The 22,169-nt window shown below is 47.3% G+C and overlaps 1 protein-coding gene across 3 annotated transcripts in view; it reads right to left on the reverse strand.

The window, feature by feature from the left end:
* Positions 1-3,824: 3,824 nt before the first annotated feature.
* The window catches only part of LOC119973749, a 31,896-nt gene continuing 13,551 nt past the window's right edge, over positions 3,825-22,169 (reverse strand). For 2 of the 3 annotated variants that reach the window (XM_038812169.1, XM_038812167.1), the window contains exons 5-7: positions 21,663-22,064; positions 10,084-10,381; positions 3,825-4,476 (exon numbers count right to left, since the gene is read on the reverse strand). In XM_038812169.1, the coding sequence (XP_038668097.1) occupies positions 10,320-10,381; positions 21,663-22,064 (464 nt within the window). In that variant the 3' untranslated portion in view covers positions 3,825-4,476; positions 10,084-10,319. Of the gene's footprint in view, positions 4,477-7,768; positions 7,833-10,083; positions 10,382-21,662; positions 22,065-22,169 lie in introns of those variants that run through there. The other variant, XM_038812168.1, reaches the window with a different exon arrangement.

Below are 22,169 nucleotides of genomic sequence, written 5' to 3' on the forward strand. Positions count from 1 at the left end.
CCCTCTCCTCTCCTCTCAATTCACGCCGTAACCCCCCCCTCCTCTCCTCTCCTCTCAACTCACGCCGCAACCCCCCCCTCTCCTCGCCTCTCCTCTCAACTCAACGCCGTGACCCCCCCCTCTCCTCTCAACTCAACGCCGCGACCACCCCTCTCCTCTCAACTCACGCCGCAACCCTCCCTCCTCTCCTCTCCTCTCAACTCACGCCGCAACCCCCCCTCTCCTCTCCTCTCAACTCAACGCCGCAACCCCCCTCTCTCCTCTCCTCTCAACTCAACGCCGCAACCCCCCCAAACGCCGCAACCCCCCCAAACGCCGCAACCCCCCCAAACGCCACAACCCCCCCAAACACCGCAACCGCCCAAATGCCGCAACCCCCCCAAACGCCGCAACCACCCCCCCCAAACGCCGCAACCCCCCCAAACGCCGCACCCCTCCCCCAATCCACCCCTCTCCAACATTGCTACCCCCGCACTCGCCCTAGGTCATTGAACGGCGTCAACCATCATCAATGGTTGACGCCGTTTTAAAGCTACTCTGTTTTTCGCCGACGTGACCCGTGGCCACGTCGGCGGGAATTTGGCCCATCCGGCACGGAGAATGTCTGTCTGTTAAAAATCAATGACATCCCGCCGGCGCCAGCTGTTTTCAGAGGCTGCCGGCGGGATTTGCACAACGCCGGTTTTTGGCCGCTCAGAGAATTAAAAACCCGGCAGGAGCGGGAATATCGCCGCCGCCGGCCGATTCTCCGACCCTGCGTGGGGTCGGAGAATTTCACCCCATATTTCAGAAAGGATATATTCACATTGGAGATGGTAACAGCAAAGGCTCACCAGATTGGTCCCTGTGATGAGAGGCTGAGTAAATTGGGTTTATATTCTCTGGGATTTGGAAGAACGAGAGGCGATCTCATTGAAATCTACAAAATTCTGAAGCGGCTTGATTGGGCGGGCACTGAGAAATAGTCTCCACTGGTTGGGCAATCTAGAAAGTGGGGGTGGGAACGTACTTCACAAGTGAGGGGCTGGGAAGATCAGAAAACAAGATTTCACTGGCGAGAATCTCGTTTTCCAACTCCCGCGATATTTTGGGGGAGCCGGAAACGTTGCATACACCCATGGCTAACACAAGCTCAAAATCGCCCCCAGTGTGTGATGCATTAGTCCCCTGACATAGCAGCAGCTGTCCAGGTCAGACAGATTCATAAAACTTCCCAGTTAACTTGATCTGTGTATAGCCTCATCTTCAAATAAAGAACTCACATTATTATTTTACCAATCCTTGTCATATGATTGGCACATTTGAGACAAGTAGGTGACTGTAGCACGTTGGCAGTGCTGGTTGCGAATACGACAAGCCCCAACCTTTCACATGCAGCTGAGGAACTGGGTGGAAGTGAAACAGCTGTCACAGGCTAGGCGGATTGGCCACACTAAATTGCCCCTTAATTGGAAAAAATGAATTGGGTCCTCTAAATTTATATTAAAGTAAAGAAACAGCTGCCAAGTACTCACCGGGTATATGCTCTGGTCTTCCCGCTGGCGAGATTTCCCGGTCCCAGCGAGGGTGACCCTCGTGACGGATTCCCTGGCGGGCAGAGCCGGCAAGCCACGCAAAATGCCCTGGACCTCGGTGGGATGGGAAGATGCTGCTGGTGGCCTCTGCCTTCGGAAAACACGCCGCAGGGAGGTCGGAGAATCCCGGCCACAGTGTGAAAGGGATTCTGCAGCAGTGTAGCCATCCGATACACCCCGCATTCATTCTGGGACTTTGCACTTTGCCCCTACCAGAGGGCCTCGGGTCCTGGTAGGATTGTTCAAATTCGGGGAGAGCATGAGTTGTATAAGTTTACCAGCTGCAAAGTTTGATACAGGGACAGATATTAAATAGCCGACTCTTCAGGAGATTGGGGGGGGGGGGGGGGGGGGACTGAGTAAACACTGGGCCAAGAAAGAAGAGTCCATCCAGTAAGAGCTCCTGACAGTTTCGAATATTGAGAAGAGGGCCGTAGACAAAAAATGCCTTTTCAAGTCTGCAGCTCATTTTTGTGCCAAAATTATTGCTTTGTTGGGGAAGCCAGGGACTGAAACATCTCAACAACGCCACCCACTGCAAATCAATTAGCACGTTGTGGCCAGGAGAGGTACTGCAAGTCAGGAAGCCATAAGTCCTGACAGGCTGCAGAACATTGAACATATAATAATACGTATAGAACATATAATCTGTTCCTCAGATTAAAAAGGTAAAGATTTAAATTGCTAAAGGCGATGAAGGCCTCCAACAAACTGAACACTTTAGATCTATTGGATGATGTCCTTAAAAATTTGGATAAAATATGTTCAACACTCGAAGATCAATTGCGAGTGAAGCTTAACTTCTGAATACGTCGTCTGGATTTCTCCGGCCACTGGGATTTCCTTTTCCCGCCGGCAGCGCGCCCCCGCCCGCTGATTTCCTGGCAGTGTGGGATGGCTTCAATGGGAAATCCCATTGACAAGCAGCGGGAGTAGAGGTCCCACCACCAGCGAATGGCACGTTGCCAAGAAACGCGTGGCCGGGGGATTGGAGAATCCCTCCCACCGTCTGGAATTCTTGCTCTTTTAGGCAACAGCCGATGGGGAGCATTGAACAATTCATAAATAGATGCAGAGGCGAGGGACATGATTTTAAATTTACAGCATCAGAGCTAGCCGACAGAATAATCGAGTTTGTGATACCATCTACACCAATAGAACTGTTGCAAAAAGGCCTCTTGGGCCAACCCAAAGATTATAGTATGTGAGAACTATGATAAAGCAAGTATCAAACCAAACTGGATGGACAGAGTCTGTACCACGATGCAGGTGTGCAGTCTCTCTTGCAGTCAGCTAGGAATTGCCCAGCTCCCCACCATGCAAGGCGTGTGGCGCCAGAGGAGACTGAAAGCGGCAATGCAGAGAAAAGGCTGGAATAAGGGTTCAACATCATAAGAAGTTATCAATAAAGGACCGAACAGGCACAGCATTCCAGTTAGCCGGGAACACGTAACAAACATTGCCCAAATAAGATCCATGAGATGTCTAGCCAAGGACAGTGGTATCGACAGAAGCCTTTGCCACCATTCAGATTATCTGCTCACAGATGCAAGGTCGGCAATAATGATATACAAAACTGCATTCCGATGCTGTGCAACCATCCTTGCACATTGCCCACCGAAATGAACAAACTGGCAAACGATGGTGGAAATTGACAGCACGGTAGCACAGTGGTTAGCACGGTTGCTTCACAGCTCCAGGGCCCCAGGTTTTGATGTGTTGGGTACTCAGGATCCGTGGAGACTGCGTTTACCTCAGCAGTAACACATACAGGCTACCAACACTTGAAATAGTACAACACTATTTTATTAAGCTGAACATACTTTCACTGTGGGTTTACACAATGTTAGATTAAAGACCTATGCCTATCCTAACCAGTCTATGAACTCATCACATGGTGAGGATCTGTGCTACAAGCTGTGAGCTCTGTCCTTCTGAGAGGCTGCATCCCGAATGAGCGGGAAAACTGATGCCCTCTGTCTTTATAGTGAGTGTGCTCTAACTGGTGATTGGCTGCGGTGTTGTGTGTGCTGATTGGTCTTGCTGCGTGTCAATCAGTGTGTGTGTCTGCACCATGATATACTGATGTATATTATGACAGGTTTGATTCCCGGCATGGGTCACTGTCTGTGCGTTGTCTGCGTGAGTTTCCTCCGGGTGCTCCGGTTTCCTCCCACAAGTCTAAAGATGTTCAGGTGAGGTGGATTGGCCATGATAAATTGCCCTTAATGTCCAAAAAAGGTGAGGTGGGTTTACTGGTTACGGGAATAGGGTGGAGGTGTGGGCTTAAGTAGGGTGCTCTTTCCCAAGGCCCGGTGCCGACTCGATGGGTCGAATGGCCTCCTTCTGCACTGTAAATTCCAGGATTCTAAGACATTCCTGGTTTTGCTTCTGTCACTATCCAAATGACAATGAAGACTATTCAGGAAGAACTCAGAGGAATATTATTTGCTAACATGGGACGCGGGACAGGGTTTGAGGCCAGGGGGAAGCTTTATCTCTTCAGCTTCCTCCCATTGGGCAGGCTTACTCTGGCCAAAAGCAACTTCCGCCATTTTGTTCTGGGGTTTTGTGTCCCCTGCATTCTGAATGATATTCATGTCTTGCAGCATTGTGATCTGGGTGCTTGTCAAACACACCAACACGGCATCTGGGACAGTGAAATTAAGTTGAGCAAATGACCCATATTTCTTCCTCACACATTTCTCAAGTAGGTGGAAGTACACATTAGACTCCTTAAAAGCAAGATGCACTTTTTGATAAAAGCCATAATATTCACGAACATCTTGTATCCTCAGTATCAACTCTGCGTCAAGGAACATCTTGCCACATCCGTAGCATTTCCTCGGCTTAGGCCTCAACTTTTCACGGATGAGAACTTCAAATGTTTTCCCCTGCTTTTCTGAAATTTAAAGTGGAATAGGATGTCAATAATATATTCATCCAGCAGAACAGCTCACAGAAATACAGAGGGGTTACAAGTGGTCAATCAGCCCAACACGTCCATGACTCTGTTTAATCTCCATGCTCAAAAATAGTTTTGATCACATTTCCTCACCTTGTCCCCTTTTCCCCTCAACCCCTAATCTTTAGGGTATTCTTGCTTTAGAAGAAGTGCAGAGAAGGTTTACCAGACTGATTCCTGGGATGGCAGGACGGACGTATGAGGAGAGGTTGAGTTGGTTAGGATTGTATTTACTGGAGTTCAGAAGAATCATAGAATTTACAATGCAGAAGAAGGTCATTCAGCCCATCGAGTCTGCCCCGACCCTTCAAAATAGCACTCTATTTAAGCCCACGCCTCCACCCTAACCCCACCTAACATTTTGGACACTAAGGGGCAATTTAGCATGGCCAATCCACCTGACCTGCACATCTTTGGACTGTGGGAGTCCAAAGATGTCCAAAGAATGATGGGGGATCTCATAGAAACCTATGTTCCCATGGGTTTTGGGACCACTAGCCCATGCTACCATCTTCCCCTGACCTTTCGGTTTTTATGACCTGAAATTCCGTTTTTTGGTAATGTTTCCCTTTTCTTTGCAATTTGTTTCATTTCAGTTATTAGTCTGTCTGTAACTTTGCATCCTGCCCTACTTTCTTCAGTCCTGGTGGTGTCTTGTACAAAAAGCATAAACTCTCACTGAGCTTTCTCAAGTTAAGCGTCTACTCACTTCTGTGATACATATTTGATTATATCAACCCTTTATAGAAACAACAATGATCGCAACAAATATCGAGGTTTAGATGAAGAAAGATCTTTAAATGTTTGATCTCTTTTCAGAACATCAAGCCTAATGTCTACTTGTTGTAGCATCCAGCATTTTTGTTAACATAAGTCCAGTGTTTTCCCTTGACCCGTCATTGCTGGTGCTCTCATCAGCCATCTTCCCTCAACTCCCCCCTCAAACTCTCTGATTCTAGTTTTAAAAAACACATCCGGTTTGCTAATGTAGAGGGTACACACGGCTGCGGGGGTGTGTTGGCGGTGGAGCGAGGGAGTGAATGTTTAAAGTGGTGGACGGGCTGCTTTACTCTGGATGGTGTCGAGCTTCTTAAGTTTTGTTGGCGCTGCACTCATCCAGGCAATTAGAGAGTATTCCATCACACGCGACCAATTTATACCAGGAATGTTTCTCAGCCCCCTTCCAGGGACAATTAATTCACGCCCTCATTAATACAACAGGGGGGTGTCATAGATTATTACAGAATTAGAGAATCATAGGGCTGGATTTTACATGCCCCCACCAGCCATGTTTTTGGCAGGGGGGTAGGGTGCACACAAACCAGGCTGGATGCCCAGCCAACCATCTTCCCAACCACCTCCAGTTCACTCCCATAACAGTAGGTGGGCAGGCAGTACAATCCACTGCCCATCATATGTAAATAAATATTTAAGGACAATTGAGCTTGTTATCTCGCCAATTGACCCTGATAATATGCTGCCCACATTATATTATGGTTGGCATGGGCAGGAGGTGGGAGTGGGCAGTCCATTCAAAATAAAAACAATTTAAAGTGCGGGAAGGAAGTGGGGGGGGGGGGAGTTCTACTGTCTTCAGGGTGAGCACTTTGTGTATTGAGAGAAGCCCCCACTAAGATGCCCCCCCCTTACTTTCTACCCACTACTTTCTAAAACGAACCACCCTATCACCAGCCCCATCTGCCACTCAGGGGTCCATTGGGCCTTCTTCTTGGGACTAGTTGCAGTCCTGGCAGTGCCCACCGCTGAGCTCTTGGTCCTGGTGAGACTGGTTGGCTGGTCACAAGATTGGGACTTGCTCCCCAGTGAAGGGCAGAAGTGTGAGCCCATTTTCCACCTGCGGCGTGCATCATCCAGATCAGCCATTCCAATTACTCTCAATTCTTTGCTGGGCCCCTATTCTCTACAAATAGAGACACTAAGACTAAGTATTGATGCCAACGCAGAATCCGTGGACATTCATGACAGAGAAACTAGCGGCAAACCTGGACCGATTCCGCTACTATTAAGGGGCTAGCACCGGTGCCACGTGGAACACAATCGATTCCAATGAGAAACGGTGCGGGATTCCCCGGGTCACTCGGGAAACTGACAAACTGCAGCCGCACAGACACATTACACTCCCCACGCACACTCATCCCAGCCAACAAGATGGCACTGGTTGTGCTGCAGCACGCCCACACAACTGATGGGTCGGCTGGGGCCAGAGAGCACCTGGGGGGGGGGGGGGGGGGGGGGGGCGATACGCCTCCTGGCACTACGTTTACGGTGGGCTGTCAGCGGTGTGCGTAGCTGCATGGCTGCCTTGCCGGCTGCGGCAATGGTGTTCCATGCCCGTCCATCCCCACCCCAGAGCCATCCACCGCTACTCTCCCCCCCCCCCCACCGGGCCCTGGCAGAAGCCCCCCAGCCAGCGGGACAACTTTCAGCAAACTATGGCGATGTTGGACACTTTCTGTACCCCCTCTCTCCCCTCCGGCTTCACCACTTTTAACAGCACAAGTGAACCGCGCAGTAGGGTACTCGGACCATCGGAGGCGGAGCATGGTGCAGACCCCACAGAAAACCGGGTCAGGCCCGCAAATGGCATGGTAACGGTGTTTACAATAATGTGCGTTCCGGAACGCATTGACACCGCAGTGGAGGTGATGGAGAATTGCGATTTCGGGTCAATCCCGATTTTGACGTCGGCCCATGGAGAATCCCGCCCAATGTCCAGCAAGATCTTCCAGGTGTTCATGCCAGCGGGATCTTCCAATCCTACTGATGGCGCACCCCCACCGTGAATTTCCTGGCGATGTGAGGTGGATTTAATGGGAAATCTCATTGACAGCAGTGGGGCCGGGGAATCCTGCCTCCGGTCAACAGTCTTTCTGATGAGATTGCGCAGTCTTTGTTCTATTGGATAGGTTGGGAATGAATTTGCCCACAATGTTAAAAAAACCGAGCGCTCTCCAGAATTGCTTTTTTGTCAGTTTTGGCATTTCACCTATGGCATTGATTTTGTCTTGATTTGGTTGAACTCCTTCCTGCGATATGATATCGCCTAAAAAGTTCAGTTTGTGGATCCCAAATTGACATTTGTCATGACTGAGTTTCAATCCATTGTGATGAACCCTGTTGAGCACTTTCTTGAGCCTATCACAGTGTTCCTCTGGAGTAGTAGACCAGATGATTACATCATGAACATTTACTCCAAAACCAGATATCCCTTCGATCATGGTTTCCATTGCACGATGAAAATTTCAGATGCAGATATGATCCTGAAATGTAACCTATTGAAACAATATTGACCAAAAGACATGTTGAAGGTACAGAGCTTTCTCCTTTGATTGTCGTGCCTTAGTTGCCAAAATCCTTTACAGATGTGTAATTTTGTGACGTTCTATGTTCTTCTCTCTTGGGTATGGGATAGTGTTCCCTCGTAATATTATTATTCAGGTCTTTAGGATCTATGCACATTATTAGTTCTCCATTAGGTTTGCGTATGCATACCAACTGACCCAGTCCATTGGTTTAGTCACCTTGGAAATGATGTCTGACTGTTGCATTCGATCAAGCTCAGTTTCGAGGCGATCTCTCAATGGACCTGGCACTCTTCTGGGTGCATGTATTACAGGCTTGGCATCCTTTTTCAGTTGGCTACTGTATGTAAATGGTAGGGTGTCCATTACAGAGAATACACGGTCAAATTTACCCAAAATTTGTTCAATTTCATCTTTAAGCGTGATATTTGAATTATTGGTTGCGTGTATTCTTTAAACCAAGTTAAGTTTGCTGCAATCATCCACCCCAAGTAGTGATGATTTGTCATTTTCTAGTATTTCAAAGTCTATTGGCATGCTGATGTCACCATTCTGAACGATGAGACAGCAGGAACCTCTCGTGGCTATGGCATTACCATTATAGTCAGTCAATCGACAGGTTGATTTCTTTATCTGTGGTTTGCTATGCACTTGTCTTAAATCCCTTTTCTGTTATTAAATTTGCGTGTGCACCTGTATCTAGTTTAAATGGAATTTCAGACCCATTTATATTGGGTTGTACAGTCCACTTGAATAATTTTGGAGAGCAAAAAAAATTCTAATATATCGGCTTATTTTTACAGTCCAGAGCATTGACCCTAGTAATCACATCGGCTATGAAAGTATCTTTCAGTGCATATTGGGAGAAATCATCATTTTCAGTTAAGACTATTTTTTTCTGTTCCTTCACTCTGTATACTCTGAATCTCCCTTGAATCATTGTGGGATCCTTTAAATTTCTTTGCTTCTAAAGCTGTTGCGAAACGGCACTGTGCTGGACAGTTTTTTTTTATGCTGTGGGTGTGGCCACAGCGCATGCACATCATCACGTTCATGACGTCATTCTCAAAATGGCTGCCTGCCATTGTACACAGGAACGGCCGGAAAGTGTCAACCACCATCGTTTGGATGATTTCATGATGCCCACTCAAATAAATGCAAAAGATCCCATGGCCCCTATTCTGAAGAAGTGTATGTGAGTTATCCCTTATGTCCTCAAACAACAACACAAAAAAAAGACTATCTTGTCATTTTCATATTGGTGTTTGTGGAATCTTACTGTGATAAATTAGTTACCCTGTTTCCTACATTTCATCAATGACTACTGTAAAGATGCACTTTCACAGACTTTATTACTGAACACTAAAGGTATTTATTAATTAGAATTATACAACAGTCTCATGGCTGCAGGAAGCTCCTAAAATGTCTCTGCATAGGAGCCTTTCTCACCACACTCTGTGTCCTGATTGGTCTCAGAGGCCATGTAATCACTACGGGTCACAGGTAGGAGCGAGGGGCTGGTTTAGCACAGGGCTAAATCGCTGGCTTTGAAAGCAGGCCAGCAGCACGGTTCAATTCCCGTACCAGCCTCCCCGAACAGGCGCTGGAACGTGACAACTAGGGGCTTTTCACAGTAACTTCATTTGAAGCCTACTTGTGACAATAAGCGATTTTCATTTTCCATTTCATTACTCTGCTGTGTTGCCCTTAAAGAGGCAATCAGCACAAGTACATTTCAAAACCTACTGCATTGGCTGTGGAGCACTTTGAGTGTCCAGTGGGTGTTCGCAGAACTTGTTAGCAAGTGTCACCCCTGACAATCATTGCATTAGCCATCACTTTGTTTTGAGAAACGCTTTGAAAGTTCCGATTCCCCAAGGGGATTAGGGTACTGCGACCTGGACATTACGTCAAATAGGTCCCAAGCCAGGCTATGTAGGATTAAACTAGACACCAATCCTTTCCTTGATAATAGGTTTATTTATAGAGTGCAGCATTGCATTCTATCCATCACACCTGTGTCCCAGCAGTCTCTCTTTATAAGTGCTTAAGGTGCACAACTAAACAATGACCTTCATCTGTTTTGCTTAATACTATAATTAACATACTACAAACTCATTAAAGCATTAGAATCCTCTTATCAGAGCAACGGGTAAGATGAACACAGTCGACCGCACATTTGGGAGCTTCATCTCAATTATCCTTATCGTTCGTCCCTTACCTGGGAGCTTTTTAACTTCATCCTTCCTGGATAACTGTCCGTGTCCTTCATCAGGGATGTTTGGAATGTTGTGGAATAATTCACAAATAAGTTTGGAATCACGTTGGCTGAGTGTCTGGCCTTCAAACAACTTTGTTTTGAGTTTCTGTAATTCCCTCTGCCGCTGCTTCACAAATTCGCTCTTCAGATCACTGAGGGTTGTTTGTGGCACAGTTTTCATATCGACGCACAGATAATCAAGATTCTGGCATTGTCTCCGTTTTTTTTAAGATTGGGAGCATATCGTCAATGGCAAACCCTGATAAACAGAAAAGAAAGGCAGGAAAGACTCTCAAGGCAGACTCGAAAATATTGATGTAAATGTTGTGATTCAAGAGTTAAAGCTGATGGGAGGGCTACTGTGAACAAGGACCAAAGGAGCTTTTACTAAGAACATAAAAACTAGGTGCCGAGGTAACCCAGCCATTCACTCAGACCTGCTTTGTCACTCAGTAAGTTTGCAGTTGTTTTCCCACCTCAGCTGCACGTCCCAACACTCTCCGAATTGCCTCCTCCTGCTTCTACATTTCTATTTATCCATTGATTCCCTTTGTATCCACAAATATGTTGTGTCTCTCTTGAATATACCCAATGGCTGAGCAACCTTAGCTTGCTGGGGTAAAGGCAGCACGGTAGTACAGTGGTTAGCACTGTTGCTTCACAGTGCCAGGGTCCCAGGTTCGATTTTCGGCTTGGGTCACTGTCTGTGTGGTGTCTGCACGTTCTCCCCGTGTCTGCATGGGTTTCCTTCGGGTGCTCTGGTTTCCCCCCACCGAAAGACATGGGGCGCGATTCTCCGCTCCCCAGGCCAGGTGGGAGAATCGCGGGAGGGCCGCTCAGGCACCCCCCACGATTCTCCCCCCCCCTCCCCGCGCAAAATGGGCTGTTCACGGCGACCCGCGATTCTCCGGCCCGAATGGGCCGAGCGGCCTGACATTCCCGACCGGTTCACGCCGACGGTAACCACACCTGGTCGCTGCCGGCGTGAACATGGCGCGACAGGTAAGTTTGGGGCCTGGGGGGGACGGAGAGGGGATCGAGCACCACGGCCGTTCTCGGGAGGGGACTGGCCCATGATCGGTGCCCACCGATCGTCGGGCCGGCGTCTCTAAGAGACGCACTCTTTCCCCTCCACCGCACCGCAAGATCAAGCCGCCTCGTCTTGCGGGGCAGTGGAGGGGAAGACGGCAACTGCGCATGCGCCAGAGTCAAGGCCCAGCGGCCGGGTTCCCCGCAACGCCGCTCCTAGCCCCGGGGGGGGAAGAATCGGGGGCGAGGAGCGGCCTCCGACGCCGTCGTGAAGTACTCCGGGTTTCACGCCAGCGTCGGCTGTTGCAGAGAATTTCGCCCATACTGTTAGGTGAATTGGGCATTCTGAATTCTCCCTCGGTGTACCCAAACAGGGGGCAGAATGTGGAGACTAGGGGCTTTTCACAGTAACTTCATTGAGGTGTTAATGTAAGCCTGCTTGTGACAATAATAAAGATTATTATTATAAAGAATTCCAAAGATTCACAATGCTTTGACTGAAAGAACAGCTCCTCTCCTGAGTCCCAAATGGCCAAGTCCTTATTCTGATCTCCTTGTTCTAGATACCTGAGAGAAGGGAAGCATGATAGTTATATATATATATATATATATATATATCGCAAGGGAAACTCATATATAGTATGTAAATCATTGAGAATTTAATGAACTCAACTGGATAACATCTGATCTATTGACTTTAATGGAACACGCTGAGTGTAGCACCATTATTTTTGCTCGGAAAATTGTGACTTGCATTTTGCAATATATTGTAATTATTTGTAAACTTAAATATTCAAAACTGTGCAATTAGTTTTTTATTTTATACTTTATTTTTAGTCTCATGATTGCTGATAGCTATGTTTTATTTGTATTGTCATCACAATTCAGCAGCTGCTGCGATGACTTTTCAATAACCAATTATCTATTTTTCCATCTATCTATCTTTCTGTCATCAATCCCCATTATAATTTCTCCTGACTCTGCCTCTTAGAGGCCCACATATATTCTCACTAATGCATACCTTTTTACATCTTTATTGGAGCTTTATTTCCTATTTTCTCATTTGTTTTCAATTAATTTGTCATCATAGAATCCCTACGATGCAGAAGGAGGCCATTCAGCCCATCAAGCCTGCGCCGCCTCTCTGAAAGAGCACCAACCTATTCCTATGCCACCCCCTTCCCCCTCCCCGGCCCTATCCCTGTGACCTCCCCTAACCTTTGGACACTAAGGGGCAATCTAACATGACCAATCCATCAAACCTGCACGTCTGTCATCCTTTGCTGAATCTTGGAATCTTCCTAGTCCACAGGTTCAGGTTTCTCAGATGGGGGCCGGTTTAGCTCAGTTGGCTGGACAGCTGGTTTGTGATGCAAGAGGCAAAGCCAACATCGCAGGTTCAATTCCTGTACCGGCTGAGGTTACCTTTGAAGGCCCTGTCATAACCTGCACGGGTCTTATGAATACTAACTCCCCTGTTAAAGGGGGTGGGAAACCTGAACCATGTCAGCCAGTTTGGGTACCACATAGAGGAGAGACCTGGCTGGGATCTTCTGTGCCATGTAAATAATAGTTAGTGTAATGAAACTTTATTTCTTTCTACAACTTAGGTGTGGATTCCCTTCGAGGTCTACTAAAGCCCCGCCTTCTCAACCCCACCTCTCGCCTGACGCGTGGTGACCCTCAGGTTAAATCACCACCAGTCAGCTCTCCCCCCTCAAAGGGGAAAGCAGCCGATGGTCATCTGGGACTATGGCGACTTTACTTTTACTTACTTACCCTCATGATAAAAATATACAACTAAGGATAGAGTGGGTGACTTTCCAAACGGAACTTTGGCATGCTTTGCCCCCTAATCATATACGCCTCAAGACTATATTTTAGCTTTTTCTGCAACGGTGATAAGAGAAAAGAGAAGGATGGTGGGGCGAGAGAGACAGAAAGACAAGAGGCCTGAGCAGATGGGAGGAGAATAAACCGACAGATTGGAAGCAAGGGGAGAAAAGGAGTGCTTTATCCATCTCATTGAACAAGAATTGAACAAGCCTTTGACCTTGAAATTATGCTGTGGAATTCTGAAAAGTTTTTCTCCCTGCTATTCGCACAGGGTCCAAATCCTGGAACTCCCGTCATAACTGGGCTGTGGTGTAACCCTGCCAAATGAACTGTGGTCAAGACCTTCTCCAGGACAATTGGAGCCACAGTTTCTGGCCTTGCCAATAATACTGACATCCTGTCAAACGGGTCAAGTAGCAACAAGAGGAAATTTCGTAGGAATGCGTCATCCGTCCATGCATCCTATCGGGCTGCATCACAGCCTGGTATGGCAACTGCTCGGCCCAAGACCGTAAGAAACTTCAGAGTCATGAACACAGCCCAGTCCGTCACGTGAACCTGCCTCTCATCCATTGACTCTGCCTATACCTCCCGCTGCCTTGGGAAAGTGGGAAGCATAATCAAAGACCCCTCCCACCCGGCTTACTCACTCTTAGAACATAGAGCAGTACAGCACAGAACAGGCCCTTCGGCCCTCGATGTTGTGCCGAGCAATGATCACCCTACTCAAACCCACGTATCCACCCTACACCCGTAACCCAACAACCCCACCCCCCCTTAACCTTACTTTTTAGGACACTACAGGCAATTTAGCATGGCTAATCCACCTAACCCGCACATCTTTGGACTGTGGGAGGAAACCGGAGCACCCGGAGGAAACCCACGCACACACGGGGAGGACGTGCAGACTCCGCACAGACAGTGACCCAAGCCGGGAATCGAACCTGGGACCCTGGAGCTGTGACGCAACTGTGCTAACCACTGTGCTACCGCACTGTCCAGGCTTGAAAGGGAGATAGGTCTCAGAAGATTTTCTTTTAAATTGGAGTTAATGTCCCTCTTTGAACCTCAGATTCTGCTCGAGTAGGTCTGCAGACATGAGAGACAAATTGTTGGCCACAACCAGGTCGTCTCCGGCAGCAGGGTTTTCACGGCACGATTACCATCACTACTTACCCGCTAGTGCCCAGGATTGGCAGTACAGCAACGGACAGGTAAGAAAATCAATACTTCTCTTGTTTTGCCTCACACCGCATGGTTACAGCACAGCAGGATGCAATTCAGCCTATCATATCCATGTCAGCTCTCTGCAGGAGCAAGTCACCTCGTGCCTTTTCTCTGCAGATCTGCAATGTCTGTTCTCTTCAGATAACAATCCAATTCTCTTTTGAATGCCTCGATTGAATCTGACCTCAAAGAGTTCTGGCTGCTCCGGCACCCCGAAGGCCACCACAAGGGGCGTGGCTCCACCCTCACCCCCACAACTTTGGACATGGCTTCAAAAAAGGTGGAGCAGAACCAGTCAGTTTGGGACACGACCCGACCATGTGGGAGTGATTGTCCGGACCCCGCTAGCACAATCAAAGACCCCTCCCATCCGGCTTGCTCACTCTTCTAACTTCTTCCATCGGGCAGGAGATACAAAAGTCAGAGAACATGCACGGACAGACTCAAAAACAGCTTCTTCCCCGCTGTTACCAGACTCCTAAATTACCCTTTTATGGACTGATCTGTTCACACATCTTCTCTACTGAGTAGCACTACACTCCTGTATGCTTCGCTCGATGCCTGTGTCATTGTGTATTTTATGTTTGCCCAATGTGTTTTTTTCACGTAAGGTATGATCTGTCTGGACTGTACGCAGAACAATACTTTTCACTGTACCTCGGTACACGTGACAGTAAACAAATGCAATCCAATCCTTTACAAATGAGCTTCTGATTCTTAATGCAGTAATCTCTCAAATTAAACTTTCTCCCACTCAAAAATGTGGGTATTTTGCCACTGAAACTGACAAGAGTGAAATCAATGTAGGTCTACATAGAAGGTTGACAAAACGCTGGGGAGGCAGTGTTGTAATGGTCTAGTCTTCCAGAGACCTTGGGTAATGCTCGAGAAATCCTCAACCACAGGGTGGTTTGAATCCCACTCTGGCAGATGGTCAAATTATAATTCAATAAGATATCTGGAATTAAAAGTCTAATGAAGACCACAGGGAAGGAAATCTGCCACCTTACCAAGTCTGGCCTACATGTGACTCCACACACACAGAAACATGGTTGACTGGTAAATGCCCCCTGAAATGATTAGGGATGGGCTACAAATGGTGACTGGGCCAGCAAAAATAGCATCATATGAACTAATTGTTTTTTTAAATTTCAGACAGACAAAGTAAGAGTCGGTGCCTAACTGTCCATACAAAGAATATGTTGGCACTGACAGGGCGGCAGAGCACTACCCAGCCCAGCCATAACTCTGATTAGCCGAGGGCTACAATGACTCTAACTCTACCTGTCCTGCTATCCTTTGAGATCTTTGAACATGTATCTCAAGGGCTATCTGGTCCTCTATACTTCCTGGTGCCCGGCCATTCATTGTGTATTCCCTTGCCCTGTTAGTCCACCCAAAATGCATCACTCTATCACGTCAGAATAACTTGTGGACTGCAGCGGTACAAAAACAGCTCCCCACCACCTTCTCAAGGGCAATTAAGGATGGGCATTAAATGTTGGCCTACCCAGTGATGCCCACATGAATGAATATTTTTAAAAAAAAATAATTTATTCAATGGGGGTGATTCTCCGAAGCCACTAGACCCAGAGCGGGCGAGAAAATGCAAACTCCTCTTTCAATTCATTTGAATGTAATTATCACGCATGAGGTTCAATTCACTCACCTTCTGGGATGCGCCCACCCCAACCCCAGTCAGGAGTCACATGGGCATGTGACCAGGCGCCTTTGACCCTGATGGGGGGCAAATAGGTGAGTACCCTCTCTACCCGTACCTCCATGATGGCGTTTTTGTGGTAAGTCTCCCTCTGCAGCTCTGAAAATCCTTAAACTTTCAGCAGGTCAAGTTGTAGTATTAAAGTCTTCCCTGTGATGTGGTGGAACCCTTTGATGTCTCTCTCAGCATGTCAAGTTCAAAACTGTCTGACGAAGGTAAAAGTGTTCCCTTTGATGTGCTTTTTTCCCGATTAACTTTCCCAAGCCTCTAAGCATGCTGAGAAGCCTAAAAGCTTTGAACTGCATTGGTTACATTCAATTTCACGGCCCATTATCTTTTACAAGCCTCTAGACTGAGAGGTCCACGCTATTTCAAAGGAGGGATTAGCATTGTTTGGTTCTATAGCTCTTCACATCCATTAATTCTGAAGTTCCCAGGCAGCACGGTGGCACAGTGGTTAGCACTGCTGCCTCACGGTCCCAGGTTCGATCCCAGCCCTGGGACACTGTCCGTGTGCAGTTTACACATTCTCCCTGTGTTTGCGTGGGTTTCACCCCCACAGCCCAAAGATGTCCATGGTAGTTGGATTGGCCATGATAAATTACCGCTTAATTGGAAAAAATGAATTGGCTACTCTAAATTTATCTTTTTTAAACTCTGAGGTTGAGCAGGTGTCCTTTCTACCTGCATTTTGTTTTTCAAGAGGCTACATCTTTAGAGCTTCCTACCTGCTCTAGGTACACAAATTCCACCCCGGGAAAGACCCACAACCTGAGACCCTCCAGCCCAGCCCGAACCCCCGAATCCCACTTCCCGTGAAGGATCCCTATCGGCACCTCTCAGTGAGTGTATAAAGAGTACTCATTGCCTTTGCACCCCTCATAGTCCATGGCACAATGTTGGCACTGGCAAGAGGCAGGGCCTGAAGGGGAGTGGGGTGATGGGCCAATAGGGGAACTGAGGGGAAGCCTAAAGGGAGGGACTGAGTGGGGGACTAAAGGGAGGAGAGGCCAGAACGGGGACTGATTGGTAGGGCCTGAAGGGGGGAATGAGGGGTGCCTGAAAGAGCTGAAGGGGTAGTCATGAAGGGGTGCTGGGGGGGGGGGGGAGGGGGGGGGCTTGAAGTGGTGGACTGAGGCAGAAGTGCTGAAGGGGGGGGGGGCTGAAAGTGGGAGGCATTTGGTGAGTCCGTAATGGGATATCGCTCATTAAGGGAGGGGGATGTGCCAGTGTTTCAGGCATGGGGGTTCCCTTGCCAGCAATTTTGGAGGGGGCCTTATCAGTGATTCGGGGGGGGAGGCCATTGCCTGCAATTATGGAGGATGGGGAACTTGCCTGCCATTCCGAGGCGGCGGGGGGGGGGGGGGGGGGGGGTCTGCAATATTATTCTGACATTGGGGTGCCCTTTAAAAACCCCACCCTGATTTCTGAAGAGTGTGACCCAACAGCGGGTTTAGGCCCCTCCCCTCTCAAGGCCAGTGCAAAACCCACCCCTCTCCAAAAAAGTATCCTTTAGTATCTTTTTATCGTAAATGTGAAGCCTTCAATAATCCCCATGCGGTCCTATGCCTTGGAGGATTTATGACGCAGTGAGTAGCGTCCCTGCCTCTGAGCCAGAAGCTCCCGGTTCGAGTCCCACCCCAGGACTTGATGGCCAAGGAAGGTGCATTCATAATGCGGCCAAAGAGGTCGAGTGTCAACCTGTAAAATCCATCCAAACATACCAATGGCTGGCGGTAAGAGCGGGAGAGACTCCTGGTCAGTCACGTTTGATGTGGGGTGGAGCCCCTCAAGCATTAAGCCCCTGGTGACAGACTAGTGACCAGTTCTGGGAATTACTAGCTCTGGAAACAGGTGACAGTCTCCCTTAGTGTGCACTAAGTGTGGGGAGAGAATTGGAATAACAGGCCTTACTCTTTCTTTGGAACATAAGAACTAGGAGCAGGGGTAGGCCATCTGGCCCCTCGAGCCTGCTCCGCCATTCAATGAGATCATGGCTGATCTTTTGTGGACTCAGCTCCACTTTCCGGCCCAAACACCATAACCTTTAATCCCTTTATTCTTCAAAAAACTATCTATCTTTACCTTAAAAACATTTAATGAAGGAGCCTCAACTGCTTCACTGGGCAAGGAATTCCATAGATTCACAACCCTTTGGGTGAAGAAGTTCCTCCTAAACTCAGTCCTAAATCTACTTCCCCTTATTTTGAGGCTATGCCCCCTAGTTCTGCTTTCACCCACCAGTGGAAACAACCTGCCCGCATCTATCCTATCCCCTTCATAATTTTAAATGTTTCTATAAGATCCCCCCGTTTCCTTCTAAATTCCAACAAGTATAATCCCAGTCTACTCAACCTCTCCTCGTAATCCAACCCCTTCAGCTCTGGGATTAACCAAGTGAATCTCCTCTGCACACCCTCCAGCGCCAGTATATCCTTTCTCAGGTAAGGAGACCAAAACTGAACACAACACTCCAGGTGTGGCCTCACTAACACCTTCTACAATTGCAGCATAACCTCCCTAGTCTTAAACTCCATCCCTCTAGCAATGAAAGACAAAACTCCATTTGTATTCTTAATCACCTGTTGCACCTGCAAACCAACTTTTTGCGACTCATGCACGAGCACACCCAGGTCTCTCTGCACAACAGCATATTTTAATATTTTATCATTTAAATAATAATCCCTTTTGCTGTTATTCCTACCAAAATGGATAACCTCGCATTTGTCAACATTGTATTCCATCTGCCAGACCCTAGCCCATTCACTTAGCCTATCCAAATCCCTTTGCAGACTTCCGGTATCCTCTGCACTTTTTGCTTTACCACTCATTTTAGTGTCATCTGCAAACTTGGAGACATTGCACTTGGTCCCCAACTCCAAATCATCGATGTAAATTGTGAATAATTGTGGACCCAACACTGATCCCTGAGCGACACCACTAGCTACTGATTGCCAACCAGCAATCACCCATTAATCCACACTCTTCGCTTTCTATTAATTAACCAATCCTCTATCCATGCTACTACTTTACCCTTAATGCCATGCATCTTTATCTTATGCAGCAACCTTTTGTGTGGCACGTTGTCAAAGGCTTTCTGGAAATCTAGATATACCACATCCATTGGCTCCCCGTTATCTACTGCACTGCTAATGTCCTCAAAAAATTCCAATAAATTAGTTAGGCACGACCTGCCCTTTGTGAACCCATGCTGCATCTGTCCAATGGGACAATTTCCATCCAGATGCCTCACTATTTCTTCCTTGATGTTAGATTCCAGCATCTTCCCTACTACCGAAGTTAGGCTAACTGGCCTATAATTACCCGCTTTCTGCCTACCTCCTTTTTTAAACAGTGGTGTCACGTTTGCTAATTTCCAATCCACCGGGACCACCCCAGAGTCTAGTGAATTTTGCAAAATTAGCACTAGTGCATTTGCAGTTTCCCTAGCCATCTCTTTTAGCACTCTGGGATACACATTCCATCAGGGCCAGGAGACTTATCTACCTTTAGCCGCATTAGCTTGCCCATCACTACCTCCTTAGTGATAACAATCATCTCAAGGTCCTCACCTGTCATAGCCTCATTTTCATCAGTCACTGGCATGTTATTTGTGTCTTCCACTGTGAAGACCGACCCAAAAATCCTGTTCAGTTCCTCAGCCATTTCCTCATCTCCCATTATTAAATCGGCCTTCTCGTCCTCTAAAGGACCAATATTTACCTCAGCCACTCTTTTTTGTTTTATATATTTGTAGAAACTTTTACTGTCTATTTTTATATTCTGAGCAAGTTTACTCTCATAATCTATTTTACTCTTCTTTATAGCTTTTTTTGTAGCTTTCTGTTGCCCCCTAAAGATTTCTCAGTCCTCTCGTCTCCCACTAATCTTTGCCACTTTGTATGCTTTTTCCTTCAGTTTGATACTCTCCCTTATTTCTTTAGATATCCACGGTCGATTTTCCTTCTTTCTACCATCCCTCCTTTTTGAACCTTATCTGACGGACGTTTTTCATTCTTTCTCTTAGCCCTTCTGATCTCCTCATCACACTGTCAAAATGTCTCTATAATATCTTCTGTATGGTTAGCCCTAATTGGATAATGTATCCCCTTTAGGTTTTAGTGTAGTTCTGTTCTTCTTAAATTCTTTCATTGATATATAGAATTTACAGTGCAGAAGGAGGCCATTCGGCCCATCGAGTCTGCACTGGCTCTTGGAAAGAGCATCCTACCCAAGGTCAACACCTCCACCCTGTCCCCATAACCCTAAGGGCAATTTATCATGGCCAATCCACCTAACCTGCACATCTTTGGACTGTGGGAGGAAACCGGAGTACCCGGAGGAAACCCACGCACACACGGGGAGGATGTGCAGACTCCGCACAGACAGTGACCCAAGCTGGAATCGAACCTGGGACCCTGGAGCTGTGAAGCGATTGTGCTATCCACAATGCTACCGTGCTGCCCTTGCTGATTGAATATTGTTATGCCAACGTTTGTTGCTCATCCCGAATTGCCCTTGAACTGAACGACTTGCATAGCCTTAGTTACAAGTCAACTACGCTCTGTGGGTCTGCAGTCACATGGAGGCCTATCTCCACCCCCCCCCCCCCCCAGACTGCTAGTGTTTGATTTACTAGCACAGTGACATTACCACTATGTCACAGTCTCTCCACCCCTCATTGTCATTTGTAATGTTAAAGGAGCTACACAAATGTAAGTTATTGTTGAGGTGGAAAATAGTGGTACAGTGGGGTTAGCACAGCGCCAGGGACCCAGGTTCAATTCCAGCCTTGGGTGGCCATGTGAAGTTTCCACGTTTTCCCCGTGGCTGCGTGGGTTTCCTCCAGGTGCTCCGATTTCCTCCCACAGTCCAAAGACATGCAGGTTATGTGGCTTGGCCGTGCCAATAAAATTCCCCCTTAGTGCCCAAAGATTAGGTGGGGCTGCGGGGATAGGGCGGGGTCATGGGCCTAAGTCAAGTGCTCTTTCAGAGAGTCGGTGCAGACTTGATAGGCCAAATGGCCTCCTTCTGCACTGTAGGGGTTCACTAAATCTATGGGGAGGTGTCAAACAGATATTCTAGAATCCAGATAGATTAGGTTGAAATGGGATGCTGGATTTTCTTCATTCAAAGCTACCTTTCAAAACTGTAAAGTTTGAACCTTTCTAATAATAATAAGAATAATAATCTTTAATAATAATAATGATAATAATCGTTTATTGTCACAAGTCAGCTTCAATGAAGTTAACTATGAAAAGACCCTAGTTGACACATTCCGGCGCCTGTTCGGGGAGGCTGGAACAGGAATTGAACCCGCGCTGCTGGCCTTGTTCTGCATTACAAGCCAGCTGTTTAGCCCACTTTGCTCAACTAGACCCTTATTGTCACAAGTCGGCTTACATTAACACGGCAATGAAGTTACTGTGAAAAACCCCGAGGCGCTATATTCCGGCGCCAGTTCGGTACATGGGGGGGAGAATTCAGAATGTCCAAATTAGCTAACAAGCACGTCTTTCGGGACTTGTGGGAAGAAGCTGGAACACCCGGAGGAAACCCACGCAGACATGGGGAGAACGTGCAGACTCCGCACAGACAGTGACCCAAGTTGGGAATCGAACCTAGAACCCTGGAGCTGTGAAGCAGCAGTGCTAACCACTGTGCTGCGGTGCCGCCCCTGGGCCTTGCTGCCTTTACTTCTGTGACTCAAACCTTCCCACTGACCTACCTCCACAAAAGAATTCCAGTGCACTTCTGTAAGATCCACCTTTGAAATAGTTGGTGAAAGAAAGTTTCGGCGTCATTATCTTGTTCGATGATAGCTCTTCCATTATCGCATCCTGCAGCTTCTGGTGTAGAGGAGGGAGCTGTTTTATCCCTTTAGGCCCACCTGTTTCAAACTGCAGGCTAAGATTCAACAGAGCAGAGTATGACAGTGCTTGCAGCTGGAAGTCTATACATCCTGATGCAATTTTCAGAATTTTAGACTCCGTAGAATTAACAATTTTTAGAAATTTGATACGTTTTTCGATTTTAGATTTGAATAATTCTTCAAATAGCTTGTCAAGGTTGTTATTAGCTTTTTTCTGGACATCAAGGACATTTGAGATAGTAACTTTAGTATTAAAACCTGTAGTTGAAAGCAAAAATAACACTTTAATAGCATGAATTACTGCACAACAGACGACTCCCCCTTATTTACTCCTTTTTTATCCTCGGATAACAGGGCATATTT

The sequence above is a fragment of the Scyliorhinus canicula genome, chromosome 11 (genome assembly GCF_902713615.1).
Source record: "Scyliorhinus canicula chromosome 11, sScyCan1.1, whole genome shotgun sequence".
In the NCBI taxonomy this organism is placed as follows: Eukaryota; Metazoa; Chordata; class Chondrichthyes; order Carcharhiniformes; family Scyliorhinidae; genus Scyliorhinus; species Scyliorhinus canicula.